This window comes from Aedes albopictus, chromosome 3 (genome assembly GCF_035046485.1).
Source record: "Aedes albopictus strain Foshan chromosome 3, AalbF5, whole genome shotgun sequence".
Lineage (NCBI taxonomy): Eukaryota > Metazoa > Arthropoda > Insecta > Diptera > Culicidae > Aedes > Aedes albopictus.
The window spans coordinates 107,669,978-107,681,599 of record NC_085138.1 but is presented as its reverse complement, the minus strand read 5'-3'; the positions used below and the strand labels follow the sequence as shown (position 1 = coordinate 107,681,599).

Genomic DNA, 11,622 nt, shown 5'->3' with positions numbered 1-11,622 from the left:
CATTGAAGGCAGAACATATTTTTTGTTGTTTTTGTTTAATTAGTAGAACTAGTGTCACCTCACAGCCTTTTTTTGTATTCTATACCAAAGTCCTGCCTTTTTGAGGAAGACTTCAAAATAAAGTGGTTTTCCCTCTTCTAAATTTTCAATTAAAAAGTAAACATTCCAAAGTCCACGAATGTTTTCCGGAATTTCTAATATTATCATGAAACATCTAGATTTTTACAAAAAAAAAATTAACTTTTCAGCATTTCGAAATTTTTGTAAAAACTCTCAAATTGTTAAACTTTTCATTTCATTCTGCTTAGTTTTCGATTTTATCAATAACTTGTAATTTAAAGTTAATATTTCAACAAACTTTTTTGTAGTTCTTTCCATAATATTGTCATCTATAACACTAGTTTACAAAATAAAACGAAAGTTGTGAACTTCTGTCAACGACCAAAATTTTTGAAGCATAATTTAGCGCTGATTTCGAAACCGTGCTTCAAAAAAATTAAGGTAGAACAGTTTTTGAGTTTTAGCTCAATATTGAGTTTCACAACTTTTTTAAATATGGAATTTAATAAAATTCAAATATCTTGCATTTTGTTCAACCCATTTTAAATCTTTTTCCATAAACTAAAAGCTGAATATATTACCATTCGATCATCTGAATGCAGGTTCTGTGTCAGATTGATGAAATTCGAGATATTGGCGAGTTTTGGGGACGATCTCCTTAAATTTTAGCAAATTTTCCAAAAATATATGAAGAAATATATTTTTTTCAATAAGAAAAAAACAATTTAAAAATTCTTTCTCAATGTATTTTTTACATATCATATGTAGGCGAGTTACAGTAAAAAGTTCAGCTCAATCGGAGCATTGATTACGGAGAATGAGATGTGTGAAGTGAGCGACTTTGCTTAAAAATAGAACAAAAATCGATTTCAAATCATCAACCTTGTATGAAAAGTCGAAAAAATTTCCGCTCTACTGTATTTTTTTTTCCTTGGCGTTTTCGAACTCAGGGCATGATTCTACACCAAAAACGATCATCAGCTTACCGAGTTCAAAAATGCTGTAAACTAGTGTAATTACTGTCAATCTCTAGGTCTTCGTGCTGTCTTAAACGTTCTGGGACGATATTTTTACTTACATCACTATTATATACCACTTATCGTAAAAAAATCTGTGACAAATTATATGTCGATTTTATCCACGATTCTGAAAACCGTCTTTTTTGAGTTGTGTTCCTCCGCATACAAAAAAATGACCCCTCACCGTCGCTGTCAGTCGTCTTGACAGCTTCTGAACATTTTTGTATACATTTTCCCTAAAATTTGGTAATATACGTGCTTTATTTAACAATTTAAAAAGCTTTGCAATGCAGTCCTTCAGAAACCTAAAATTTGTGTTAAGTTCTGTGAATCTTCAAGCAATTTTTCTTTAAGAAGCATTTTAAAAACCTTTTTTTTTTTAATTATAAGAAAATATGACATTGACGATGACGATTTATATTTGAAATTTTGAACTGAAGTTGTTAAAATTGTTGAAAGTCTTTATAAAAAGTTGTTGGTGCGCCGCGACATTTTTGAAAATTTCAAAAGGCGCCGCGGTAGCAAAAAGTTTGGGAACCCCTGGGCTAGTACACAGGTTTAAAGAGTTCTGACGTTCGAATTGAATAGGTCGTATCTGTATAGGAATCCCAGCAAATTTACGATCTATTCAAATTGAACGGCAAAGTTCATAAGGAATGAATCGGATCGAAAATAATGATAAATAATAAACTCCACTATCAATCGACGTCTACAATCAAACTAAACCAAACCAAAAATTCGCATCACAGTCTTTATCAATGTTAATACAACATTCAATAATCGAAACTAATGCATAAACGGACGTTATTCAACGTCAGACTTGCGGTCGTGTCTAGTATACAACCCCTCCAACTTTTTTGTTAGGCGCAAGACCATTTGTCAAAGTAACGGTTCGATTGTGAATATCGGAAAGGGCGTGCGTTATTTTCATAAACTATGTAAAAGCGAGCTTTAATGATTTTCAAGAGCGAAATGGTATCGCCACCTGGTATAATTTACTTTCTTAATGTGGAAATTCATGTGACTGCAGCTAATTGAAGCTTATTTCTGGCAAAATTTAAGTGACTCATTATTGTGCCAAGGAACCCCGGAAATCATACAATTATGGGTTACTTTTTGTGCAGCATAAAATTAAGAGTTCTGTTTACATGGAAATTTCATACTTTTAGGCCTTTATCGGTGGTGTGCGGAGATATTGTCCCAAGTTTAAAAAATTGCTATTAAATCGTGAAAGACACGCTTAATTAAGAGGTTTGAGAACAGATTCAGATTCTGTTATAGTTGATCTGCCGAAAATAAGTGAATGTTCAAAACATTATTGTTGAGCCGGTTTCCCTTGAGTGACCCATAATAGGCAACAGATTGACCCATAATTGTTACACTGTCAATTTTGACCCATTATTGTGGTTTTCATTACTAACCAACTGTTAAGTAATTTTCACCACCTAAAGTGAATTTTTCATGCAGATTTTTATATAAAACAATTAAAAGGAGTTTCAATGATAATAATGTAAAATAAAAATAATGAAAGTGTTATTTTTGTATGAAAATCGATTCATATTATGAAATGATTGCTCTTAGTGCAAAGTCTCTTTTTGGAAACTCTACAAGGGCTGCTCAAGTCTCATTCTAGAGAAAATCTAGTAATACTTACCGTGAGCATTGGAACTAGTTCTAAAAAATAGTCCGAAAAACTGTGGAATAAAAAATAATTTAGTTTTCTGGAAAATAAAACTTACGAGAAACACACAGACAAAAAATGTCTTTCTAAAGACATTTGTTGCAAATATACGTTTAATGTGATCATAGTTTGTATCTTAATACAAATTTATAACAGGGTATCTGTGCCATTATTAATCGTAAGCTCCCAAATTCATTCTATTCGGAAGCAGGCGATTCGTGCTCACCTCTCACATGCATACAAAAAAAAAAAAAAACAAAACAAACAGCATTTCATTCCATTGTTTTGAGTAGGATGAAATTAGGAGCACTTTGCTTAATAAGGAAACCGATACCCTATGAATATTCAATGAAGCATCTGTTTGTCTATTTTAAAATCTTACATCGAAAGGGTCGAATTCGATGGGATCAGGTGTGTACTCATGTAGATCTTCAAGAACATGCGCCTTCGTTATTCCGAATCCTTCGTATCCCAGCAGCAGAGCTCCTTGGTCGATTGCCTGAAAAGCTACATACGAATCTTTCTCCGCTTTGACATTTATTTCAACCTCTTGATCTGGTTGAAATTTGTATTCTTCTAATGAAAACTCGAACTAAAATTAAAGGCATTATAATTTCTTTTGATTATTACTACTTATTGGACCCGACTCACTTCATTGGCAAAATAGTCCAGTTCAAAATGATCCATAATCAAGTGACCGGAATTGATTGTGTAGACAACTAGTTTAGACTGTACCGTCATATCTACGATGAGTTCGAAGTTAATCATATGTGACCATTTTCTATAACAATACTCATATTTGGCCAACAAAATGTTTCCTCGGCTTGCAACAAGATAATATAAATGAGATAACTCTGCGTTAGACCAGACAATAAAAGACACAGTCGAGTCCTTTACATTTCTGAAAAAAAATAGGATTATAACTATTTCATAGCTTCCGATAGTTCAATGAAAACCTTTTAAGAAAATAAATTTGCAGGTATTGGGGTGGTGTGACTTCAAGGCATTCTATCGTAATGACATTATTGCATTCCTGGTTTCCTATGTTAACCTGAGACAAACGAAATGATTAGTATATTCACCGACTAAAACTCAAAGAATACTCACCGATATTTCTAAGGGTTCAGTTTTATTTGGCATGGGAAGTTCTAAGGATGTAATTCCGTGGTCGTCAAGCGTTACTGACCGTTCCACACCTGTATTTGTTTTAACTGTTATGGACTTGTATTTCATTGGAACTCCATAGTGATCTTTGACAGATAATCTGCAGTGATATGGTACCCCAGGGCGGTAGTATTTCACAGCACTTATAAGTTCAATTTGATACGGGCACATGAATACAGGAATTTCTTCGGTGACGGACAACGTAAAATCTGACGGAATTATTCATAATCCTATTACATTAATTTCTTAAGAAAAACCATTACTTATTTCACTTACTGGAAACCTTTTCCGTCAGCGAAACGTTAGCCCGTACCATGACATAATCTTCGTTATCCAGATTAGTGAGTTTCTCGTACAGCATGAACGAAAAAGTACCATTACCATCAAAAATCCTTCTATCGCTGTGAGTGGCTACACGTAAATTATCATTAGTGAACAGTTGTACAAGAATCACTCCCCGGACTGGACCTCCGAATGTGTAGTGTGATTCGATGCTCAAGTTGATTTCTCGGTCGGATATTAGCAGAATGCGCGAAGGCACTACTTTGACGACAAACTTGGGCATCACATATTCTCGGACCTCGAACTGCTGCAGTTTCTCGTTGGGAATGACGCCCTAAAGAGAGTAGATTTATGCATTTGTTTCAATCAAATGTTGTTTTTTTTTTCGTTATGTTGTCCTTTTTTGTAGATTCTGTTAGATTACAAGCATCCTTGTTTTAGTCAATTGAAGCCGCGTAAACGCAACATTTGCAATTTTTTTACTTTTTTTTTCAATTTATTACCGGCTATATAGTTACTTTCCTTAAAAACTTATGTACATATATTCAAATCAATTAAAGGAAATTCAAATTAACTATAATAACTATCTCAAATTTGAAACGATGATGAAGTTTTGGCTAATTGGGTCTTATAGAAAAAAATTTAATCTTTAAAATTTTCTTCCGTGTCAAGAATTTTAAGTTGGCAAAACTGGATCCATTTCCTCATGTTTTGGTTTTTGATTTTTTGTTAATTAACGGAGCCTTATTTTAAAAATCAGCTTTCGTCTGCATGTAGATGATAGATCACGTTATCTTCTGATCGAAAAAGTTTTTAAATTTTGATGGTTGCTACAACGTTTCGTAAAAAAATGTTTTTACAACATTGAAAAACATTTTCCACTAAAAAAAGATCAGAATATACCTAGACCTAAGCTCTACATGTGTACGAAAACCGGATTTGAAAATATTGCTCCATTGTTTAATGAAAAATCAAAAACCAAAAAGTAAGAAAATGCATCCAGTTTCGCCAGAAGTCAAAAGTTTTTCATATCTGTTTTCATTAATGCTCTAAATGTCTTTGCTATTGGTTTATTGAATTCAGAGATATAGCAGTTAAAGGATGGCTATCGAATATGTATACCTTTTCCAGAATCTTTCTAACTTCGAGAATATTTTATACATTTTTCGAAAAGTAACAGTTAGTTGAACATTTTTTGAACAGTGAAAAATTTTCCTGTCCCGATCATTTTGTCTATCCCCTATACCTCTTGAAAAATTACTGGAGGAGCTCCTAGTAGATTTTTCAGAAGAACTCCAAGAAGAATTGCCGAGGGAATTGCAACTCACAAAAGAAGCCAGGGAGGTATTTGTCTTGCAACTACAATACAATTCCCAGAAAAAAAATGTAAAAAATTCCCAGAAGAACGGAGAAATTCTCCAAAGAACAAGTCGTGGAATTTTCAGAGAAACTCCTGATACTGGAGGATACCGGAGGAACTGTTGCAGGTATTTGCGAAGGACCTCCAGGAGGTATTACCGGTGGAACTTTTGGTGGCATTGCTAGAGGAAAACCAGGAGAAATTCCCGAAAAACAACTGAAGGAATTCCAGGAGCGTCTAATTGAGCAATTTCTGAAGAAATTCCCGGAGTATCTCACATAGTAACTAGGTATTAGAGAAATTTTCGAACTAACTACTGAATATATTCCCAGATAAATACCTTGAGAAATTCTTGGAGGAACTCCTGGATGAATTCTGAAAGAAACTCCTGGAGGAACTCCTAGAAGAATTGTTGGAGAAACTCCCGCAGGAATTCTTTGAGGGACTCCTGAAATTATTCCCGGATGAATTCCCGAAGCAATACCCGGAGGAACTCCTGGAAGAACTTTTGGTGGATTTGCTGCAGGAACTCGTGGAGCAGTTGCGGTATAACTCCTGGAAGAATTCCTGAAAAACTCATGGAGTAAATTTTGAATTTACTATGCAGAAGGAAACCTAGAAATATTCTCGGAGGAACTACTGGAGGAATTACCACTCCAAGAAAAGTTTTTGCGTGCTGGAACTCTTGGAACTCGGAGGAACTCCTGAAGAATTGTCCAGAAGAACTCCTGGACGAACTCCCTTAGGAATTTCCTGGAGGAACTCCTGGAGAAATTTTCAAAGTACCTTTTGCTCCATGAACTCCCGGAAAAGCTTTTGGAGGAACTCTTGGAGTTATTCCTATAGGAACTTCTGGAACAATTTCCGGAGAAACTGCTAGAGCAATTCCCGGAAGAACTTCTGGAGCAATTGCTGGAGACATTCCCGCGTGAACTATTGGAGCAATTCCCAGAGTAGCTCCTGAAGCAACTCAAGGAGAAACTACTGCGGTTATTTCCTGAGGAACTCCTGGAGCAAGTCACGGAGCAACTGCTGGAGCAATCCCTGGAGGAACTGCTGGAATTCCTGAGGGAATTACATAGAGCATTTCCTGGGAAATTACATGAAGCAATTCCCGGAGGAACTCGTAAGTTAATTTACTGTGGAACTCCTAGAAAAGTTAGCAGTCCAATTTCTAGAGAAATTTTCGTTTAAACTCTTGGAGGCATTTGTTACGAAGTTTCTGGGCGAATTCAGCCGAATTTCTGGAGGATTTAACAATGAGTTTCTTAATGGAATTTCCAGTGGAACTTTTGGAACAATTTCCTACGCAACTACTGGAGGAATACTCTAGAGAGCTCCTAAAGAAATTTCCTCTCATCTGGATAAGTTTTCGAAGGAACCCCTGGAGGAATTCTCGGAGGAACTCCTGAAAAAATATCCGGAGAAACTGAAGGAGGAGTTCCGGAGGAATTTTGTATCTCCGGAAATTAACTTCACCTTGAAGGATAACTATTTCTACCTTCAAAACAGTGACAAGTTGACGTTTATGCGCGATTTAGAATTTGAATCAAATAGCAGTGCACAGCGGTCCACGAACCAGATTTACGAGGAAAGATGCATTCAGCGCCTTCAAATGAGTTTTTAGACAAATATGGTCTGCTACAAAGTTATTCCTAATAATAAGGTCCTCTTTCCAATGTGCATGAAAATTAGAGTGGTCCATATTTTCAAAGAAATCGGAAACCAAAACTTTTTATTTGCAAGAATAACTATATACATTATTCGAAAAAGTTGTAGATCTATCAATTTTGAGCAAGTTTGCTGAAGACAGTTTTTATGTAGCTTTAAAAATGACCGATTTAGAGATATTTTTCTGAATAAGGGGTTCAAGAAAAACCGGTTTTCTGGCATTAACTTTTTCAGTTTCAATTTTTCATTCAAAGTCGCTCAAGAAACACTTGTAGGGAATTCAAAGACACGCCGTTTCGTGCGCTGACATGGTCGTTATCAGTGTTGCCACAGGTACAGATTATTCTGTAAAAGTACAGATTTTTTTTTCAACTTTTTGGTACAGATTCTGTACGGTACAGATTACAGATTTTCAGCAAAAGGTACAGAATGGTACAGATTTTTTGAATTTGGGAAAAAAACATTAAAATTCAAATTTAAAACATTTTTAATAATGATATTTTTGTTTTTAAAGTTCAGAAATTGTTAACAGTATACTCAGTATACTCAAATTAAGTGTTTTTTTATAGTTTAGCCTGAATGTAATTCTCTTTTTTGTGTATTTCATGCGATTTTAAATCAAATGTGGTACAAATTTGGTACAGATTTTGGGTACAGATTTTTCGAATGTCTGTGTTGTGATGGATAGAGTAAGGATATTAATAAATAGTTGTACATTGTTAAATGAATAAATGACTATCAATAAATAATCGTGAACATGCTTTGTGTAAATTAATATGACAAAGAAACCCTTGAAAATCGTTATTAAACTAAGTATGCTTTGAAACTTGGAAAAATGATCAGTCTTTCAACGATTCTGAAGCAGCAACGACGTGTCAGTAAGGAAGAAGAAAAGCAGACAAGTTGAGAATCGGTCGAACTGAAGCGACGCAGATCAGAAGCAAAACCAACGTGTCCAGGAGAAAGGAGAACTGGAGAAACGGTCGAGTCGAAGCTGATCAAGGGACACAAAATGGAAGCCCTGGATACCCCCGAACTCAACAATGGCGCAGCCGAGTCTTCCAACGATGGGTGAGTGTCCAGGGTATTGAACCAAGTGTTGAGCACTTGAATGGAACAGCATCGGTAACAGATTCCGATTATGATACATATTTTCAATATGGACTCCGATAGGGAAGGCGGAGATCCTAGAATTCAGGCTCTGTAGAGAAGGCAGTGCGCTGTATTGATTAATCCGTATCAGACGGTTGATTTTACTAATACTGAACCCGGTGACGAAGGGTCGTGAAATTTTGGCTCTGATAGAGAAGCCCTATGAATGGATTCCGTAGAGAAGGCGGATATCTAGGAATTTGGATTCCGATAGAGAAGGCGGAAATCCTTAGAAACGAAATTTTCTATTTATACTGCAAACATTTCCCTTGGCAACGAAAGTTGACTTTCCCTTTTCAATATTTCACAGGAATGTGAAGATGACTGAGCTGGAACTCCTGAAAGAATTGAAGGCATTGCGGAACGAAAATGCGAAGTTGAAGTCGAGAGCAAATCGGACAACGAGTGACGAGAACGTTCGAGCCGGATCACTGATGGTAGCGCCGGAAAACGTGGTGGATATTCGTCCGGCTTCAATCATAATTGACTCAGTGGATGAAGGCGCTCGTGCAAAACCACAGCTGCAGCGAGATGATCAGAACCAACAAGCAACTACCGTTCGACCGGATGTATCGTCTTCACCCGCCAGCGGAATGTCTCTCAGCGCTTTGGGCATCCCGGAGTGTCTTCCTACGGACGGGGATTCGGAGATAGACAGGAAGTCATACGAACATTGGAAGAAGATATTCGAGGCCTCAATGGATTTGATGAGATCTGTGGATGAGAATACCAGGTTCAGCATTTTTAAAATCAAAGCTGGTGTTAAGTTGTTGGAAGTGTACGATAGTACAGCAACTACGTCAGGAATGCCGGATGAAAAAGACGAGCCGTACTCCAACGCTATCGCCCGTTTGAACGAATATTACGGGTCGAGAACCTATATGCTGACCCAAAGAAGCAAATTGATCAACATGGTTCAAAGGAAAGATGAAGACAGTGTGCAATTTGTGCGGCGAGTCGGAGCAGCTACCAAACTATGTGGATATCATGAAGATGAAGAAATGGAGGCAATAGTGCGGACTATAACGAAAGGAACACTCGACAATCGCGTTCGTAAGCTTGCACACAGGAATTGGACGCGCCAAGGCTCTCTCAAGGAATTGATTGATGCGGTTCGTGATTCCGAAATAGAAAGGTATAATGAGGAGGAATTTGTGAGATCCCAGCAGCCCAAATCCGAATCGGTTCCTAGACCGGCCGTACTTGCAGCAGTTGAACGTTATCCAAATCAACGAGGTTTTCGTCCAGAAGGATATAATGGTATGTTTTATAAGTGATTCTTATGAGGTTAACGAATTTAAAATGAACTATGCTTCGGTTTAGGTGGTAAGCTGAGTTGGAGCCAAGACGGAAGGCACGGCGGTCCGATCAGAGTTAGAAGAGGAAACAGTTATAGAAGTTTTGGTAGTCATAGTGGTTCCGCTTCTGATGCTGATCGATGCTGGAGGTGCAGCAGCGTGTACCATTCGGCCGCCAAATGTCCAATGACAAGGTTTGTCACAAGTGCCAGATGAAAGGTCACATTGCTCGTATGTGCACACGGGACTCCGGAGACAGAGGAATCAAGAGACGTGTTAAGACCGAACAAACATCCAACTCCCAGTTGAACGAACCCCGGAGGATCGCTATGGTTAGCGGGCAAGCTGAGGATGATGGCGAGAAAGAATCAAAGGTATTTTCCGATAATGATTTAAACATTTAGACGAAGCATTTCCTCATTCATTGATAGTTTGATGGTTTATATTTGTTCATTGTTAATTGTTAATTGAATTTTTAATAATTAAAACAAAAATTTTATTGTAGTAATGTTTTAAAGGCTCCACCCCATTACCCCGAACGCCATTACCCCGAACGCCACTACCCCGAATGCCATTACCCCGAATAGGCCACTACCCAGAAAGCCATTACCCCGAATGGGTCATTACCCCGAAAGCCATTTCCCCGAAAGCCATCACCCCGAAAGCCACTACCCCGAAAGGGCCATTACCCCGAATTGTTCAGGAGATCACCAAAAAAGTGGTGACCGATTAGAAGTTGATAAAGGTGGTTAAAGGGGTCTCCAGTTAGCCTAGTGGTTAAGGCTATGGATCACCAATCCGGAGACGGCGGGTTCGATTCCCGTTCCGGTCGGGGAAATTTTCTCGACTCCCTGAGCATAGTGTATCATTGTACTTGCCTCACATAGCATAGCATAGCATAGCATGAATACTTGCACAAATCTTGGATGGAGTTGCAAAGTTGAATATTTCCATTGACATTGCTGATGTCGCTACTATCTTCAATGTCATAGATTCACTCAACTCCACACACCTGGCCAAGTCCTTGCAAGCATTTATAAATCCCTTCATCAACTTAGAAAGAGCCCAGAACTGAAGCATCTTCCAATAGATGAAAGGATGTTGAAAATAGCGAATTTTCAACTTATATGCAGTTAAATATACTGAAATAGAATTATTTATAAATAAATAATATTGGAAAGATCTCACCAATTGTTGTGGGGGTTTTGTGGTTCAATACCGATCATCTAATTGTTTTGATTAATGTTCTTCTCTGTAAAGAACAACACAATACTCAGCAAAGAACAACACAATACTCTGTATCATTGTACTTGCCTCACAATATACAAATTCATGCAATGGCAGGCAAAGAAAGCCCTTCAATTAATAACTGTGGAAGTGCTCAAAGAACACTAAGTAGAAGCGAGGCAGGCCAAGTCCCAGTGGGGACGTAGAGCCATAAAAAGAAGAAGAAAGAAGAAGAAAGGTGGTTATAAGTTAGAAAAGGGTAATCAGTAACTAGTGTAGGTATGAATACTCTTCTACATCCTATGTTCCTATGTTAATTCTATTCTTAAACAGACGATTTAGGTATCGATTTTTTCCGTTTTCTTTTTGTAACGAGTAAAAAAAATATAAAAATAAAACACAAATCAAATAGCTCTTATTTACTTCGTTGTAGATAGCATGACAATGGGAGCACATTGTTTAAGATAGGTTCCGTTTCCCTTAGGTTTCCGTATGTTGTGCTTCATGCAAAAGTAAGGTTCGTGAAAACGAAAGCAGCAAACGCAATGAAATTAAGAAGACAAGTAAAGACAAATTTTCAATATTTTAAACTAGCTGCTCTTTTGAACGTATAGCTATGGCTATAAAAACTACAAGTATTTGAAACTGACATTTTCCCTTCTTTTAAAAGTTGGTTGGCCTCAAGCACGATTGTAAACTGGTGGCAAA

General features: G+C 37.1%; 1 protein-coding gene across 1 annotated transcript; it reads left to right on the top strand.

Annotated features, from left to right (window-relative positions):
* The first annotated feature begins 7,816 nt into the window (after positions 1-7,816).
* Positions 7,817-10,978, top strand: LOC115262083 (uncharacterized). Its single transcript, XM_062860026.1, has 3 exons — positions 7,817-8,308; positions 8,700-9,649; positions 9,713-10,978. The coding sequence occupies exons 1-3, from the start codon at positions 8,250-8,252 to the stop codon at positions 9,901-9,903; spliced, it is 1,200 nt and encodes a 399-aa protein (XP_062716010.1). The 5' UTR covers positions 7,817-8,249; the 3' UTR covers positions 9,904-10,978.
* The last annotated feature ends 644 nt before the right edge of the window (positions 10,979-11,622 follow it).